Below are 18,069 nucleotides of genomic sequence, written 5' to 3' on the forward strand. Positions count from 1 at the left end.
CGGGTATATACAGTTCATACTTACTATATACTTTAGGATTACGTAAAAGCTCTTTAGAAAATCGGTATTTCTAAATACTTCCACAATTAGTTAAATTGATAATTAACGACAATAACATAATAATGAGATCCTTTTTAAACGCCCAATACGTTTGACACACATAACATAGGAATATCCAACCGAAGTAAATAGTATCCGTCGATACATCATATAGACGAGTCAGCAACAAATTAGATTACAAGCTCACAGAGGCTTCGGCCTAGAGAAAAGTCGGAAAGTCACGAAGCCCATTAACTGTTGTCTCTCCTCAGAATTTCATCATACAGCCAGTGAGTGAGTACGAAAAACGGTTCCCTGAGTAGGACTGCCCTTTTGCATTCGTCACCGTGTTATGATGTCTGGCCAACGATCGTACGCAACCACCATAGTCAGCACTGTGAATCTAACGGTTCCATAAATCGTATTCCGCGCAATTCATTCATCCAGCGCATTCACGAAGTTCTGAGAAATTAGCGATCTGTTACGTAAACGTGTAACTTCTAAACGAGCGTAATGATTATATAGCGATCGGTAAGTGCTGTCGAGTATTACCAATTAGAGTTCAACGAACCGGAATAGTGATAACTTCCGCCAATCGCTAGAAGCTGTACTAGCAGCTTCCTGGGGTGAGTGAAATAAGGCATGTATACATATAGTGGCGAACTTTTTAACTCGATGAAAGTTTTTTCTCAACCTTTCCGGTATCTAAGTCAAAGAGTACTTCCTCTGGTACCTTGTTTCACGTCCTATGTGCTTTTTTCATACCTATGAATTGTTGTAAAGAGAGCGAATAAGAAAATAAAAATAAGAATACTGAAAAGGAGTAAAATAAAATTAGACATCCGGTGGCAATCTGCGGTAATAAAGTTTGTCGTTGGCCAGCAATGCAAATTCTATGTTCGTATGGTGATAGACGCGGGGGCGAGTTCAGAAGGGAGTTCTAATGGTAATATTGATTTTGGGGTAAGCGCAAGCGCTACGTGATTTTCCTCCCGACAGGGGGGTGCAACTGTTACCATGGATCCCAGTGTACTCGCCGCCATGGATAAGGACGCACTGAAGAAGCAGATTGAGAACATGAAGTATCAAGCTACTATGGAACGGTGGCCTCTCTCCAAGAGTATCGCGGCGTAAGTTCCTTATTAAGCCTTTCTCGATACCTATATACCCATCTCTCTCTTACTCTTATGCACTCCCAACCAGAGAAATACACCCTCTCCTGACTACCAGTTTCGATAGCTATATCCTCTCGGCGTGCACCTGCTTCGTCGGATGCTTGTAATATAATTATCGACTCTGTGTACCAATGAAACTTGCTACATCCTGACGAAACATTAAAGTGGCAATGGAAAGGAAGAAGTAATGAAGCAAGTAAACAGAATCGAAGGTGTTTAGTGTGGAATGGAGAAATTAAGTAACCAGTGGCCTTTCATAAGATATTTGGATACTTTTAAATAGTCGGACGTGTAGAAACATAAAATATGAAGAATTACATAAACTACCAAAATGAAGTGGGTTGCCAGTGGCTTTTAAACTGTATATAATTTCTACAAGATCAAGCACGACTTCTCAAGTTCACGAGTCTTAAGAAATTTCTTATACGTGTTGAACTTCGAACGGAGAAGGACAGATGATGCGTTATGGAGCGGTCTAATAGGAATTTATTTTTTTTTAAATGGAATAATTCGCGATCGACACATATCCGGGGACACGCCCAGATATACTTCCATTTTACATATACGCACCTTGACAATATACGCTTACACTTACGTTTACCGCCAAGGTTGAATTACGCTGTCCTATTTCGTACGGCAAACAAGATCTCCTTGGGTAAAGTGAGTGATCTATCACTGACGTTACAGATCGATTCGTTTCGGGAAAAGATAAAGATCCGCTGGCCAGTCTTCCGGGTGGACAGAACAAGGTACATAAAGGATACGACGATGAAGAAGTAAAAAGGAAAGACAAAGAGACACATTGTGACGAACGGATTTTGAAATTTTTACGACGATCAGAACTCACTGAGTGAGACAGAAGATTTCCAAGGCTTATTGGGATGCATAAATCGTTTGAAAAATTCATTTCTACTTTTCCGTTATTTGATTTCCGTCTCTCTCCGTTTGGCGTCCTCGCCGCCATTACCACCTGATCCGTATGGATCGATGTGGGCGAAGAAATTGGCAGCGCGCGCCACTGCGGTAAGCGTACTAAAAGCGAAGCTACGTCGATGGATACAAAAACCATCAATGCTGGATGGAAATTCGAGTGAAAGTTGTAATCGAAAGTGCAATTAAATCTGTAGAGTCTTATCATGACACTTCTTATTGATACACATCGTCATTGTTACAAAGCAACACCAATGGATTTCCCATATTCTCTTACATTATTTTATCGATACTTTTAATTTGGTTCTCTTTAACGCCTCTCGCTCTCGAGGCCAGAGAGAGTGGTATAAATATTTGAGGCAAGCTGCTTCAGCTCTGTAACAACGATGTTTACCCGAAGGTCGAGCCCAGCCTTTACCAGTAGTACTGTTCTGCATGAACTTCCGCTTGTTATAACGGACAATACTACACCGATTCCATCTTCTATGAGGATCTTCGCTTTGGAGGGGACTTACCGTACAAATTCTAACCTCTACTTCTCACGGTTTCAATTTCTAATCTCTCATTATCCTCCACAATTGGATTAAAGCGCAAACGTAGGAGCAGGTGTACGACGTGCAGGATCAGGAGCAGGAGCGCAAACGTTTCCTTTCACTTCTGAGCATGTATAAATATATCCAACAAGCGCATGCGCAGTCATAACCTAAATGCACAATATATAAATATAGATTAAGGTACAAGGTTTTGATCAAGGTTACAAATAATTCATACTTAAAGTGTAACACTGAAACCTTCTATCATCTCAATTAATGGTCCATAATCCTTTTTCTTATCCTCAGGATGCGAGAGTACGTCGAGGAGAATGAGAAGAACGACCCGCTGATTCACGCGCCCGATAAGAAGAACAATCCATGGGCTGAGAAAGGAAAATGCAATATCATGTAAAGGCTTTCGCCACCCACCATGATGCCGATCTATCAGGGCACCAAGAAACAAACGAACAGACACTCTCGAGTCGGAGGTGGCAAAGTCACATATGGCCACATATGACACATCAGAGATACATAATACACATATACACAGACACAAATGTTACATGATATCCGGTCGGATCAATCGATTGATTTTAAAAAAAGAAATCAAGCGCCGATGAGCCTCCAGTCGATCGGCACCAGATGCCCAAAGAATCGAATGTTAATACTTTGTACGATCGATCGACTGATCCTACTTTAGATCAGAGATCTATTGTTATTTCTTGATCGTGGATCCCCTCGAGCATACACCCCGTGAGGCTTCCACCTGAATCTATTATCGTTTATATTTGTCACTCGATCACTCGCTCAATCACTCGATCAAACACTCCACTACACGATCACTCATTTTTTGTAGCTCGTTAATTAATAGTTACGCTATATCTATTAATACTGTTCCATCATAGGAAGTAACCTTTCATATTATATTTATCATGACCACTTTCTTTATCCTGGCTGTGTATCCCGTACATTTTCATCCTCATTACGATTATTGTACTCGCGCGATTTCTTACGAAAATATATAATTATCCTATTGAAGAATTTCTATGTCTCTGACAATATTTCTATTGCATCCGTGATTACCGTGCTGATTAGGATAGGACGCTGTAAAACATAGAATTGAAAAAGGAATAATACTGTCTAAGGGGGGAGGGGGGGCGAAAGAAGTACGTAGTCATACAAGTAAAGAGAAAGAGGGAGGAAAGTGGTGATCGATTGAGCGTATAAAAATGATTGGAAATCGAATCAATGAATTAACCAGTACCCAGGAAGGAATTCTAGGTACAGGGAAATTGGGTAGTCGGCAAAAAGCTAAGAGGAAACTGTGTCTGACGTCGACAATGACGAAGATAAAGGCCTCAACGGTGGTGGTCAGCACGATCAGACAGTAGGAGGAGTTTCTATCTTTGCCGTGAGCTTTGGCTGAGTGCTGTAGTTGTGCTGTAGATGTGCTGTGGCTGTGCTGTGGCTGTACTGAGCTCAGGAAGGTTCGTCGGACATTGGTCGCGTGGACGCCGCGTGAATTCTAACCGCGCGCGGTGCATTCGCGCTCACAGGATTGGCGTTTCACTCTCGCGTTCCCATTTAGCTCCATCGGGATTGGGTGTATATATGCGCTACGACCGGGGACATAACGGTGTCTTGACTATAGTTAAAATGAAAGGCACTTAATTGTTGTCTATAATATTGCCGCGTGTACTAAATTTAAGAATGATAGTTTCAGTATTTCCTGAACAGCTGTCAGTGCTAGACAAGTATACGGTGGTCGATCATGTGGTGGATTGTTGATTGAACCGAGACTTTTGTGACTTATCATCAGTTCATAAGTTCAACATTTTTATCATCTGACAACCTTTTACCGAGACACAAGTAGGAATACGAAAAGCAATCATGGTAAGTTGTAAGTTTGGGAATTTTTTTTAATTAAAAAAAAAATATTTCAATTTGCTATTTTTCTAGAAACACTTGTTTCAATTGGTCACTGACAACGGTTTGGATTGTGTAACGGTTCCTGACATCTCATGCGTTACTTAATAGGTGTCTTGTGCTAGTCTAACTTATTATGTAGTTATGTGAAATCTTTCTTTAACGTCGGGTCCTGGCATTTCATAAGAATCAAGTTTATCGTTTACTATCGTCCCTGACAATTGTCTGTAAGAGAAATTGTTCGTATGTCCAGGTGTTTCTATTAATTGAGGCGAAGTGGGTGTAGCATTTACGAAATCTCATTACCGGCGCTATGTTACGAGAATGATTTCTATCAATTTCCGGTGTCAAACTATGGCGCGGCAAGTCGAACAACGTTTAGGATTGTGTCGAAACCCGTCGAACATGTTGAAACGCATGGAAACGTGTCTGCGTTTCGCACCCGCTCTCCGCGCCAGTATTTACAAGCAGGTTCGCCTTCCCTCTCACTTTCATACGGTAACCTTATATTCGGCAAGGCTTCGCTCTGTCTCCATCCAAGGAACAACCTCGTCACGTAACTCTCCGTCTGGAGTAACGACGATCTAACGAAGCCTTAAAGATTATTTCTGGAGTCGAGTTTACCAGGCTCGTCTTACGTCTGACCATCAGATTTTCATAATATCCGGTAAAAGATCCCTTAAAAATCCATCCTGTAGTCGAGTCCATATTCACTAAACACGTAGAAATCTTCGAAAGCTACTTAGGACTGTATCAGATACGTTCACCAGATGCGTACGTACCTGACTTCTTCGACCCTGGTGTCTCTGTTCGCCAACGGTCACATCTTTCCTACATATTCATATACTATATAATTATGCAATGGGTATAACGAGAAATAAAAAGAGTAACGTACAACGAGGTATACATAAGCTGAACCGTATAGAGATAGAAGCCTGACGTATTATAGATGCAGAATGGCATATGAGTTCAGACGACCAGGTCGCCAGCGAATGCGAGGACGACGACAAGTACCAGGTGTCTCAATGTCAGAGAACGGCACGATGGAGGTTAGCTGCTGCTGGCTTATTAAGCTCGACTTGGCGTCCCCGGTGTCGCAGGAGTAGTATCGAGACTCTGCGATTGATATTAGAAAGCTGTCTAGAGCCAAGAAGAAGGAACCTGTATGTCCGCGTAAGAGAGAGGCAAGAGTTGAGGGCAGTACGCAGTACAGCAGGACGGTGCAACAAGTCCACGGATCACTTGCGAATCGTGAAAGAGTTTCTCGGCGAGGAGTCTCGCTTAAGAGCGAAACGATGCCAGCTTTTTGGAACGGGAGTAGTAGGTACAAGTACACAGCGTGCAGCATGAGCGTCTCCGTGACGGCGGGCCAGGTTATAAATGTAACGACGGCTAAAAAGAAAGCTAAACACAGTACGCGGTGGGAAATGCGAACAGGGTTTTACGGTACTTTCAAGAGTGTGTATACACAAAAGTAGCATTTCTTACCATTTATAGGCGTGGTCCGCGATTGTTCCTGGGCCGCGATATTACGTCTTTTGAATATCAGATCAAAGGATACCAATAGTATCGGTATAAAATATAGTCATCACGCAGTAACTCCACGAGATCCTGGCTATGGGTGGTTGGTCTACTGGTTGACTCTCTAATTACGCCACCTGAATAAAGGATATCCTGATCAAGGATGGCGCCGCGACGCTTCTACTTACAACAGATCCACGGCAGTCGCGCGACTTCGTGGTTCAATGGAGATGCTCGTGTCAGGACTAACGGATCTTTTCTTCTTCCGTTCTTTCGTTACGTTACTCTATTTCTTTATTCTGGATCCTCCACGAGTTCCTCCAGGGCAGTCATGGCGCCGCCGGTGCGATGACGCGCAATGAGGCGCGGTGAGCCGCAGCAAAACCAGGAAGAGCTGTCGATGGAAGTGAAATTTTTACGGATGGTCGCGTGTCGCACTTTACATCCAAATTATGGGATGCCTCTATCGGGGTCCTACTCCTCAGTGCTTGGTTACTCGGTGGGCCAGCACTCGGGTAAGTCTTGTCGTCTCGCTATTCAGCCAACTGAGAAAGAGAAGGTGCAATTATGTTAGCGAGTCACGGATAGTTGGTTGGCTGTATCTACTATAGTCGGCAATGTGCCTACTGGGTACGCTAGAAATCTCAGGGCCTACTCTCTATCTACCTAGTACAGTAATGGCGGATAGAATAAAAATCACACGTTGTACATATTTCTATATGTATATATGCATACGTATATCATGAGCTACACTCTCCTTAGACTGTCTTATTACTACCTCGTTCTACCTACCTACCCACATAGCTAACCAACTGCCTCAGCCCGTGCAGTAACCGTACGCTGGTAGCTCCATGGTTACAGCTCCGTACTGCATCGTAAAGCAATGACTCCAATCCGCAAATGCATTCATGCACCGGGTACAATGCACTCGAGTTGCGAATCCGCCAGCGCCGCCAATGCAAACCAATCGATGCAGAATATATACTCTGTTAGTAGAAAGATCAGGGAAGTAGATATATGTGTATATATATATATATATATATATATATAGAGAGAGAGAGAGAGAGAGAGAGAGAGAGAGACCATCAAGCAGACGTTTCAATAGACAGTTAGATAATTTCACAAGAAACAAAGAGCCCTGAGGTCAACAGTACTTTGCAACGGATTTGCATTTTCAGTATCAGATTTACTTCATCTTAGCAAATTTTTAATGTTTGTCATCATACAATGCCTTGACAATAGAATTCAAATGACTGTTGAATTATGAAAGCCTGTATCTGTGAGTGACCATATTTGTTAATCTGTTACGAGAACTTACGTCTCTCCGAGTCGTTTAGTCTCCTTTAGGGTTCCTCGTACTCGGCAATCGCGGAACGTGCCGACAGTCGAGTAATATTTTCAAGTTATTTGCCGTTCTCCATTGTCGCTCGTGACACAAGGCCCCGATAGCAGCACGACTCCCCGCCCCGTCACTACCACAGAGATCTATCTGCAGCTCGTAGTTCTTTGAAAAAAAGAAAAAGAAATAAAGAACCGCAAGCACTTTCGCCATTTATTCCTGCCCTGTCGTCGCGAGGACTCGACTCCTTGAGTATGGCGGCAACTGACGATCAGTAAATACTCATTTAAACAGAACTAATGGCTTCCACTTGCAATGGTATAATCATGGTAGCTTAAGTGAATAATAAATTTGAGACATTAGGAAGAAAGTACTCATTGTTTACCTGGTACTGATGTCTTCTGCAAAATCGTCCTTTTCTATATAAAAATTCGGTAGCGTGATGACTTTCAAGAATGGTAATTTAGATTTTGTAATGATCTTTCTTATGCTATGTTATCAGTCATAATTATCTATTTATAAAAAAAATTCCAGGTGAAATATAATGCACTCGATGGTTTTTTTGTACTTCAGGTGTCACTTAGCGCGAGCACAAGAGTAATTTGTCTGGCTCTACTCCTCGTGAGTTTGTCGAACCATTCTGAAGGTAAACAAACTTATATCTATTTCATCACGTAGACTATCTTTTTGAGTCTTACATATATATGTATATACGTATTAAATGGTGCCATTGGACAGGTGCGAGAAAGAGATTTCGTCGACCCACAACATCCAGTCCAGCTCTTTCCAGCGACCAGGAAGTCTCGGCGAGTGTGAACAGATTTAAAGTATCTCGCAACAGAGTAGCTAATAAAAGTAGCAAGAATGAAGTACAGCCTGCCAAGACAAACAATTACAAGGTATAAATAGGATTATTCGCGAGGAAGATTTATCTTAGTGCATATACATATAATCTAGGTGTAAAAATTTACAAGACTATAACCGACCTTTCAGATTGTCTGCTACTACACGAACTGGTCGCAGTACCGCACGAAGATTGGAAAGTTCATGCCGGAGGACATTCAGCCTGATCTATGCACCCATATTATATTCGCCTTTGGTTGGCTCAAGAAGAACAAACTCACTAGCTTTGAATCGAACGACGAGACTAAGGATGGCAAGGTCGGCCTCTATGAAAGGATAATGACCCTTAAAAAAGCGAATCCTTCGCTCAAAGTACTATTAGCCATAGGTACGTCAAGAACTTTCTAGAAGCTCAATGAGATTTATAAATCGGTGAATTGTCATCGAGTGCCGTTATGATCTTGGATTCTTGCAGGTGGTTGGTCCTTTGGAACTCAGAAATTCAAGGACATGTCATCCTCGCGCTATGCACGTCAGACGTTTGTCTACAGTGCTATACCTTATTTAAGAGACAGGAACTTTGATGGTTTGGATATTGATTGGGAGTATCCTAAAGGAAGTGACGATAAGAAGAATTATGTACTACTTCTTAAAGGTAGATGAAGCTTTTAATTTGATAAATTTTACTGTTTATAGAAAATAGTAATAAAAGTCACTCCCTTGTACCTATAGAATTGCGGGAAGCTTTTGAAGCGGAAGCTCAAGAACGTAAGAAGCCACGATTGTTACTGACTGCAGCAGTTCCAGTTGGTCCTGACAATATCAAGAGTGGTTACGACGTTCCTGCTGTCTCTAGGTCGGTCAACAATAAGAAGTTATAAAAATATACTTTCACCTTTTATATTACGTATTTCACTTACGTAAGGATCTTCATAGCTATCTGGACTTCATCAATGTTATGGCCTACGACTTCCATGGTAAATGGGAACGAGAGACTGGACACAATGCACCGCTCTACGCTTCTTCTTTGGATTCTGAATGGCAGAAGCAGCTCAGTGTTGACAATGCGGCTAATATATGGGTACGACTCGGTGCTCCCAAAGAGAAGCTGATCATTGGCATGCCCACGTATGGCCGATCATTCACGCTGTCCAATCCATCAAATTACGGGGTCCATGCACCTGCCAGTGGTGGTGGTAAAGCTGGAGAGTATACCAAAGAGTCAGGATTTGTTGCCTACTACGAGGTGAATATTTTTCGATATTATTCAGGATTGCTAGACCTTGTGGATAACCTGATAGATCATAACTGACCATTGTTTAGGTCTGCGAAATGCTCCTCAATGGTGCAGCATATGTATGGGATGACGAGATGAAAGTGCCTTACCTTGTTCACAATGATCAGTGGGTCGGATTTGATGATGAACGTTCCATTCGTAACAAGATGCACTGGATCAAAGATAAAGGATATGGTGGTGCTATGGCGTGGACTGTTGATATGGATGACTTCAACGGTACCATATGTGGTGGAAATATTAAGTATCCATTAATTGGTGCCATGAGGTAAATTTAAATAATTAGATATACCTTTGGTTTGGTAAATATGGTCCATGATTTTTAGAAGTGTTATTTGATAATTTTTAGGGAGGAATTGAATGGAATTTCACGAGGAAGTAATGCAAAGGATGTTGACTGGAGTGCTGTGGCTTCTACGATCACTGAAATTGTTGTGAAGAAACCAGAACCTTATAAAATCGCAGTTTCCGATGTACTGAGCAAGGCAAAGAAAGTTCAAAAACCTACACAAATCGTAGGCAGCGCCAATACCCGTGGTATGGAATAAGTATTAATGAAATAAAACTATACAATTCTATTGTATTCTGTTATAATTTTATATTTACCTTAAATACTTTTTTTTTTGTATTCACAGAGAGACCAGCGCAAACCATCTGCTACCTGACCAACTGGTCTTACAAGAGACCGGGTGCTGGAAAATTCCTACCAGAAGATATTGATCCGACTTTGTGCAGTCACATTATATACGCCTTTGCCACCCTGAAGGATCATCTTCTTAGCGAGGGTAGGGATAAGGATGGAGAGATGTATGAAAGAGTGATAGCACTTCGTGAGAAAAATCCTGACGTCAAGGTATGAAATACCTAAATGAGATATTTGTTTTTTTTAGAAATTAAATAAAATCTTATACAACGGTATTGCATTAGGTTTTACTAGCAATCGGTGGTTGGGCCTTCGGATCAAAACCATTCAAAGAACTCACTAGCAACACTTTCCGCATGAACCAGTTCGTTTACGAGGCTATTGAATTCCTTCGCGATTACAAGTTCGATGGACTCGACGTCGACTGGGAGTATCCCAGGTAAGTTATTACCTAAGAATCCAGTACATGACTTTCCAATGACAACGCATCTTCTTTATTATTATAGAGGAGCAGACGATCGTACAGCCTATGTAAATCTGCTGAAGGAGCTGAGACTCGCTTTCGAAGGTGAAGCCCAAAGTTCCGGATTGCCGAAGTTGTTATTATCAGCTGCAGTCCCAGCAAGTTTCGAGGCCATAGCCGCTGGATATGACGTACCCGAGATATCCAAATACCTGGACTTCATCAACGTGATGACCTACGATTTCCATGGCCAATGGGAAAGACAAGTTGGTCACAACAGTCCTCTTTTCCCTCTTGAGAGTGCCACTAGCTACCAGAAGAAGCTCACTGTTGTAAGTTCTTTGTTTTCATATCCGGACTCACTTCTTAAAGGATGTTTAATACTCATACAAATATTCATTATTACAGGATTACAGTGCCCGTGAATGGGTCAAACAAGGCGCACCCAAGGAAAAGCTCATGATCGGTATGCCCACTTATGGTAGATCGTTCACTCTTGTTGATAAGGACAAATTCGACATTGGCGCACCAGCTTCCGGTGGTGGTACTGCTGGAAACTTTACCAACGAAGCAGGTTTCCTTTCTTACTATGAGGTACGCATACCTATACCTTACTAAACTTTCTCATTGTCACATTAAATGTCAACATGATACTATTCGATTTCTTCTTTACCTTCCAGGTGTGCACCTTCCTTAACGATGACAACACTACACTTGTGTGGGACAGTGAGCAACAGGTTCCATTCGCCTATTGTAACGATCAGTGGGTAGGATTCGACGATGAGAGAAGTCTTGTGAACAAGGTGCGTTTAACCAAAGCCAAACTAAAATTAATAAATAAAACATGAAGCAGAAAGTAACGAGTCCAAATGAAATTATATAATAACTTTTACTTCAATTCCTTTAGATGACATGGCTGAAGGAGGAAGGTTTCGGTGGCATAATGGTTTGGTCAATAGATATGGACGACTTCAAAGGTACCTGTGGTACTGGCAAATATCCTCTTATCAAAGCAATGAAAAAGGAACTGCTTGATTACACTGTAAAGCTTGAATATGATGGTCCGTATGAAAGTAATTTAAGAAATGGAAAGTACACCACCAAGGACCGTAAGTATTTACCATATGACCCATTTGGATCTTAATGCTGAAATAATTTAATTTTTTTCTTATTATCAATATAGCAAATGAGGTGACCTGCGACGAGGAGGACAATCATATATCATACCATCCAGATAAAAATGATTGCACAATGTACTACATGTGCGAAGGAGAACGCAAGCATCATATGCCCTGTCCTGTAAATCTGGTGTTCAATCCAAATGAGAATGTATGTGATTGGCCTGAAAACGTTGAGGGTTGTCTGCAGCATACTCAAGCTCCACCTGTATAATTATTTCAATCACATTAAGAACAAAAAAAGAACTTGTATAAAAAGAACGATAGAAAATCATAATTTACAAATACATTTTTATATCTGTCCGTCGTTGTCCTTCGATATGTAATTATTAAGTATTATTATAATACGTTAAAACATGTTTGCTTTTTTTTTATTGTTCATCCATTTGTTGCTAATATTCTTTGACTTCCCACCTTTGAAGGTAGTGTTGATAATACTTGACTTAGTAGAAAAACAACCACGATGTATAGAAACGAGACAGGATAAAATCCATAACTCGCCGAACTCAATGCAGATGCTTGACAGGCTGTGTGTGGTGTCCCTAGAGTTAGAAGAACTTTGTCTGAGGAATAGGAAGTCGTGGTTTCTGTGCAGACGGCCCTTCCAGCAATACTGCGCAACTGTCTTGCGTCTGATTGTGATGCTGTGTGTATCTGACGTGATTCCCGGAGCCACCTTCGTAGCCAAAGACTCAGCCAAGCGATCTCGCAATCGCATTCTAGTGGATTTCCAGAAACTTGTAGACCACCTGAAAATTCCAAATTGTTATATGGCTTTTAAAAATGATATCGATCGATGCCATTCAACCAAAGGAGATTGGTAGTACCTGCAACCATGTTTGTTCCTACAGCTTCCCAGGAGAGGTTCCCGTAGATGATGGACGGACTCAGTTCGTTTATGTTATTATCTCTCAGATCAAGAGTCAATTGTGAGAGTCGTTTTGTTAACGATAAAAATATATCTGATTGGAATCGCTGAACTCGCGTGTCTCGAATCCTCAGGATGAAGTCGCCACCTTCGATCGATGAAAATGCCTCAGAGGAAATGGTCTCCAAGTCGTGGCCAGTTATAGTTAGCTCTTTGATATGTTTTGAGAAGACGTTTTGAATTTGATATTTGAGCAAATGCTCGCTCACTTGAATTTCTACCGTACGTAGTGGCAAGTCACTCAATAAATATCGAAGATGAAATCCGTCAGCTTGGGGCCATGTTTGGATCTGTAAATGTTTTAGGTAATACAGTTCGCGTAGAGAGTCCTTGTCTACAGATTTCATCTTGTTTAGGTTTTTCAGGTTAAGTCGGTCTAGTCTCGGAAACCCGGAGAAGCTTTCCTTGGTCAATTCCTGTAAAGAAAAATATTTATATTAAATATAATAAAATAAGCCGATTGAAATAAAAAATGAGAAAAACGAAAAATCACCTCTATAGCATTTCCAGATATGTCGAGCTCCCTGAGAAAATTCAGTTTCAGTATTGGTACAGCAGACAAGCTGTTATTTACAAGTCGAAGAACTTTTAGCTGATCAAGATATTGAAAATCACTATCTGATATAGAATGCATGTTGTTCGACGACACGTCAAGGAAGGTCAGCTGATTCAGTGGTAGCACGGGTATCTTCCTCAAGGTACATTTGGCGAGATAAAGTTGACGCAGGTCAGGCAAGTAATGGAAAAGTTCCTTAAAATTGGCTTGTAGACTATTGTGCGTCATATTCAGGACAAGAAGTTTGCCCAGTGCGACAAAAGAGTTGTCTGGCAATATCGTAATGCGATTTCGTGCCAGGTTCAAGGAAGTCAATAAAGAAGTTGGAAACGCAGTGGAGTCCAGGTGATCTATGAGGTTGTCAGCTAGATTTAGATCCCTCAGAGTGTACCCAAGTTCAGCAAAAGCCAGCGAGGGAACTGCTGTCAGTCTATTGTGACTCAGATCCAAGATCTCCACCCGGGTACCCTCAAATACATTCTGCAGAAGGGAACGAATCTCGTTGCGGGACAGATCCAAAACCCGCAAGTTCTTTAGGTAGCGAAATTGTTCCATAGCCAATTGGTTAATATCATTACCAGCTAGATCCAACTGCTGAAGACGCTCCAATCCATTAAACGCTTGTTTTCTGATGGACTTTAATCTATTGCTCCTCAAGTTTAAACTCTCTAGACGTGCCAGAGCAAAAGTGTCAGGTTCCAAACTCATTAAACGATTATTGCGCAGATCAATTGTCCTCAGATTCGGTGTGCCTTTGAAGACGTCCATAACTAAATGAGTAATGTTGTTGAACGCAAGATCAAGATGAGTCAGATTGTTTATAGAACCTGGATTTATTGTACTTATTGCGTTGTAGGAAACGTTTAGACTGAAGTCTGAACATCCACTATCACTTATAGACTCCAAGTCGAGGACTGACAGCTTATTAAATTCCAGGTGCAGGAACTGAAGATTATTCAGCTGCTGAAATGCCTTTTTCTCCATTCGAGTGATCTTGTTATATGCCAGTGAAAGCGTCAAGAGCTTAGGACAATCCCAGATGCATTTAGCTGGTATGACGTGTATACGATTTCCTGTGAAGTCAAGGGATCTCAGCTCGGTCAGTTTGTGAAAGGTATCCTGAGGTATACTCTCGAGGAAGTTGTAGCCAAGCTTAACGTCACGTAGCTCCGAATGGATACTTGAGAGGAATACCTGCTCAGGAATGTAATGAAGTCTATTAGACTCTAGATTGAGGTACCTGAGCTTCTGGAGTGAATAAAAGGCACTCGCGTCGACTGTTTGGAAATTGTTATTGTCAAGAACCAGCCAGAGGAGATTAGTGAGTGGCTTAATTGCAAGTCGAGGAAAAATATCCGTGGCGAAGGCGAAGCTCAATTCAAGAATCTCCAAGGTCTCAATACCGAGAAAGGCGTCGTCGTCGAGTTCCGTTATATGATTGAATGACAGACTGAGTTCCTTCAGTTCACTCGCACCCTTGAACGTCTTAGATTTTAATTTGGTTATAAGATTATTCCGTAGAAGAAGAATCTCTAGGCTTTCTGCCCACTCGAATTCACCAGGTTCAATGCTTTGTATCTTATTGTATCCCAAGTTGAGGTGTAACAGTTGCTGACATCGCTCCAGGGCGTTCACCGGGACCTGTCTCAAGTTGTTCGTAGCTACTGATAGAGCTTTCAGAATCTCAGCAAACTCACGAAAGTTCTCCGAGGTCATATTACCGATGTTGTTGTTCGCCAAATAAAGATAGGATATCCTCTCCATACCTTCTATAGCCTCGGGCACGACACTCAGTTCATTGTTCTCCAGATTGAGATACTCGAGACTCTCCTCGAGACCACGGAAAGTGTTTTTATCTACTGATTGAATTCCATTCGAAGAGAGATGTATTCTGCGTACCCTGAGACCAGTGAACATGTCAGCTGGCAACTTGGATAGTTTATTACTAGCCAAGTTGAAGTCTCTAACATGCATAGTATAGTTAGAGTAGCTCGGACTGGCGATGCTCTCGATAAAATTTTCGCTGAGATCCAATAACTCGACGTTAGGATTACGAAAAATTGGTAACTCCAGGTGCCTGATATTGTTTCCTCGTAAATATAGCCAATTCAGGGCAGGTAGATCACCAAGACTCGTTGGAAATGATTTGAGCAAATTGTTATTCAGACTTAGGGTATGTATGCTCGGTGGCAGACACGATTCGCGTATCATCTGCAAATTGTTATTGTCCAGATTGAACCATACGAGTGATTTAAAATTCTCAAAACTCTTGGGGATCTCGTTGATAAAGTTGTCACCGAAGAATGCACTGGCCAGGGTGTTCCTGACGTGACCCCAATCTCCCTCGAGCGTCGTCAAATGGTTACTGAAAACCGGAAGTATATCAGACTTTGGAAATCAATAAAAAAATCCTCTTCAACTCACCTATGCATATTGAGCCAGTTGAGCCTCCTCAAGCTTTGAAAAGCTCTGAATGGTATTTCCTCCAAGGTATTGTAACTCAGGTCAAGAGAACGCAAGCTCTCGGCCACTCCGCTGTGTAAAAGTAGGCAATAGTGAATTAAAGAAAAGAACACTTTTAATACATATTATCAAATTATATAACTTACAGAAGGGATTTATCAGCAATACTAGTTAGTCTATTGCTCATAAGTCCAAAAGCTTCCACAGAGGAGCCGGCCAATGCATCGTTCTCAAGAATCTGCATGCCCGATCCGACGATATCCAGCTGTGCCACGTAGCTTACCGATATTTCTAAAATTGAGAAAATATATTATTCACAGTACCTTCTCCAAATCATGATAATACAGACTTACCAGGAAACCTGGCGAATGGTACGCCCATACAGCTGATATCCATCTTCGTATATTCTGTGTCATCCTGCACCCAGCATAGGCACATTGTGTTGAAGGTACATGGAACATTGTGGCAATCCAGGATTCCAATTCTCAGTACGATTAGGAATAACAAAGGCGTATTAAACTGCATTTCGAGATGACAGAGGTAGTGTCAAACGTATCAGATTATTTGAATATGTATTCCGATACTCTTAAAAGAGCGTCTCCAAGGAATTCAACGAATCCTCAGTCGAGGAACTTAATTCAGGAGTCGCTGAACCTTTTTCAGTTAATTGTTCTACATACGTTAAATCCATTTTTAATCCCCCACAAGAATTCCGTGCTCTCTACCTGCCCGTCCTGGGGAATACAGTGTCAGGAACCTCAACTAGGCAAGGCCTGATATTCACTGACGCTGATCGAGAAGCCACAAGTAAGGCGCAGGCGCTAAACCACATATGGATTCTGATTACCCAATGAATTCTATGTTTTTCCGGTGCAATAGAACGTGCGTTCTTAAACCGATGGTCGATACTCACCGAAGTGGTTATCAATTATCAGACTACAGGTTATTACTAGACGACTGATTTACCAACAGTAGGTTAAAAATTCTTGCAAGCTCTATTTTTTTTTACAGAACTTGAACAATTGATCAAATCAATAACTGATTCAAGGCTTCAATTTTTAGATTTCAGTCTTTTACATAAACCTATGTGATTATGTACGTCCTGGTAACATGTAGGAATGAATACTCGGACAATAATTAAAATTTAAAGTTATATGCAAAATACGGATATTAGAATGAAAAATGTGCAGGTGTCTATCTAGTAATACCTACAAGATTCTATTTCAGGGTCACCGCCTTCATAAGATCTCTCCATCTATCTTAGTCTCTCTATCTTTCCGTGCACGGTCCACAGATACTGTTACGATTGCTATTTGACTATGAATAGTCCCTGCCAAATTTCTGTCTATACCTACACAGATTTCTAGCTTGAGATTAATAGCAAAGTCCTTGTATAGAAAAATGAAATGGACACACATTTCTACACACAACTTGTCCTTTTCCGATTTAAAAATGGTTAATAGAATACTAATTTCCTTCTCTATTTATTCATAAGTATATCAAATTGAAGAAAAATTACCATTGTATCATGGATATCAGGATCAGCCTATCTATAATTTAGCGAGTGTCAGATATAGCCAAAAATCAATAAAATCGTAACAGATCGTAATACGAAAGACTTTTTAATAATATAATATAACACGGGAGTATAAGGTAAAGAATAATTGACCTAAACATGAGTATCGGTTATAAAAAATTAATTGCATATATAATCGATTTTATATTCATTTATCATGAATAAATCTAAATATTTGTAAATACATGCACGTGCATCTTGTGTTAGCACGATTAATAAGCCAAGATGTAAGATTACATAATAGTAAAGTACCGTACTGGTTCTCCCCAACGAAGCATAATCTTATTCCCGGAGGTAGGAAGGTCTGTACTCGCATCTCACCAATAATGTAACCCTCTCTCGTTTCATCTTAGGACAATCGAATCGCTCTCGAAAAGTGAAAGGAATTGTATCAGACAACACGCGCTCCTGGAACACCTTGGACCATCCGCCATATTGGTCCGGCATCACAACCCTGGGTCCACTTAAGGGTAAAATAAAGAAGATGTAGTACACATGAATTCCCAACGAGAAGTAAGTTAAATTATAGATAAAAGAACGAATCGGTAATAAATTATAAAATATATTGATAAAAAAAAAAAGTAGCTCCTATTAAATATCAACTAACACTTTTCAGCTCTGAGAAATGACAAATAGAAAATAATTTTCCTAATGCCAATTCT

At 41.0% G+C, this 18,069-nt stretch overlaps 3 protein-coding genes and 1 long non-coding RNA gene across 7 annotated transcripts; 2 read left to right on the forward strand and 2 right to left on the reverse strand.

Moving 5' to 3' along the window:
• Positions 1 to 191: 191 nt before the first annotated feature.
• On the forward strand, positions 192 to 3,718 carry LOC107267814 (guanine nucleotide-binding protein subunit gamma-e). Of its 2 annotated transcripts, none has more exons than XM_015739938.2 (3): positions 192 to 333; positions 1,039 to 1,169; positions 2,984 to 3,718. In XM_015739938.2, exons 2-3 carry the CDS (start codon positions 1,057 to 1,059, stop codon positions 3,087 to 3,089), a joined length of 219 nt encoding a protein of 72 aa, XP_015595424.1. In that variant the 5' UTR covers positions 192 to 333; positions 1,039 to 1,056; the 3' UTR covers positions 3,090 to 3,718. The 2 variants fall into 2 exon arrangements, with proteins under 2 accessions (XP_015595424.1, XP_015595425.1); XM_015739939.2 differs by lacking the exon at positions 192 to 333 and adding an exon at positions 348 to 665.
• Positions 3,719 to 3,856: 138 nt separating this feature from the next.
• On the forward strand, positions 3,857 to 12,187 carry LOC107267807 (probable chitinase 10). Its single transcript, XM_015739922.2, has 16 exons — positions 3,857 to 4,570; positions 8,037 to 8,109; positions 8,202 to 8,362; positions 8,457 to 8,694; positions 8,782 to 8,961; positions 9,039 to 9,162; positions 9,243 to 9,552; positions 9,630 to 9,868; positions 9,950 to 10,137; positions 10,236 to 10,453; positions 10,528 to 10,682; positions 10,750 to 11,038; positions 11,115 to 11,300; positions 11,387 to 11,509; positions 11,614 to 11,815; positions 11,890 to 12,187. The coding sequence occupies exons 1-16, from the start codon at positions 4,568 to 4,570 to the stop codon at positions 12,096 to 12,098; spliced, it is 2,898 nt and encodes a 965-aa protein (XP_015595408.1). The 5' UTR covers positions 3,857 to 4,567; the 3' UTR covers positions 12,099 to 12,187.
• Positions 4,583 to 8,030, reverse strand: LOC112494359. 3 transcript variants are annotated; one of them, XR_003059705.1, is made up of 3 exons: positions 7,443 to 8,030; positions 6,921 to 7,110; positions 4,583 to 6,669 (listed from the first exon to the last, which is right to left on the reverse strand). It is a non-coding gene; the product is annotated as an uncharacterized LOC112494359 (long non-coding RNA). The 3 variants fall into 3 exon arrangements; XR_003059704.1 differs by having other exon boundaries at positions 6,917 to 7,110; XR_003059706.1 differs by having other exon boundaries at positions 4,583 to 6,007; positions 6,092 to 7,110.
• A 50-nt stretch (positions 12,188 to 12,237) lies between the features above and the next one.
• On the reverse strand, positions 12,238 to 16,603 carry LOC107267805 (chaoptin). Its single transcript, XM_015739920.2, has 6 exons — positions 16,185 to 16,603; positions 15,978 to 16,122; positions 15,793 to 15,903; positions 13,306 to 15,733; positions 12,712 to 13,228; positions 12,238 to 12,633 (listed from the first exon to the last, which is right to left on the reverse strand). The coding sequence occupies exons 1-6, from the start codon at positions 16,354 to 16,356 to the stop codon at positions 12,263 to 12,265; spliced, it is 3,744 nt and encodes a 1,247-aa protein (XP_015595406.1). The 5' UTR covers positions 16,357 to 16,603; the 3' UTR covers positions 12,238 to 12,262.
• Between the last annotated feature and the right edge of the window lie 1,466 nt (positions 16,604 to 18,069).

Source organism: Cephus cinctus, unplaced genomic scaffold (assembly GCF_000341935.2).
Source record: "Cephus cinctus unplaced genomic scaffold, Ccin1 Ccin1_scaffold0457, whole genome shotgun sequence".
Lineage (NCBI taxonomy): Eukaryota > Metazoa > Arthropoda > Insecta > Hymenoptera > Cephidae > Cephus > Cephus cinctus.

Excerpts from the sequence above, each read along its gene's own strand:
- LOC107267814 (XM_015739938.2), top strand. The coding sequence starts at position 1,057 with ATGGATCCCAGTGTACTCGCCGCCATGGATAAGGACGCACTGAAGAAG. Across the intron at positions 1,170-2,983 it reads CTCTCCAAGAGTATCGCGGC|GATGCGAGAGTACGTCGAGG; the intron begins GTAAGTTCCTTA and ends TCTTATCCTCAG.
- LOC107267805 (XM_015739920.2), bottom strand. The coding sequence starts at position 16,356 with ATGCAGTTTAATACGCCTTTGTTATTCCTAATCGTACTGAGAATTGGA. Across the intron at positions 16,123-16,184 it reads ACCATTCGCCAGGTTTCCTG|AAATATCGGTAAGCTACGTG; the intron begins GTAAGTCTGTAT and ends TCTCAATTTTAG. Across the intron at positions 13,229-13,305 it reads TATCTGGAAATGCTATAGAG|GAATTGACCAAGGAAAGCTT; the intron begins GTGATTTTTCGT and ends TTTTCTTTACAG.
- LOC107267807 (XM_015739922.2), top strand. Across the intron at positions 8,110-8,201 it reads TTTGTCGAACCATTCTGAAG|GTGCGAGAAAGAGATTTCGT; the intron begins GTAAACAAACTT and ends GCCATTGGACAG. Across the intron at positions 11,816-11,889 it reads AAAGTACACCACCAAGGACC|CAAATGAGGTGACCTGCGAC; the intron begins GTAAGTATTTAC and ends TTATCAATATAG.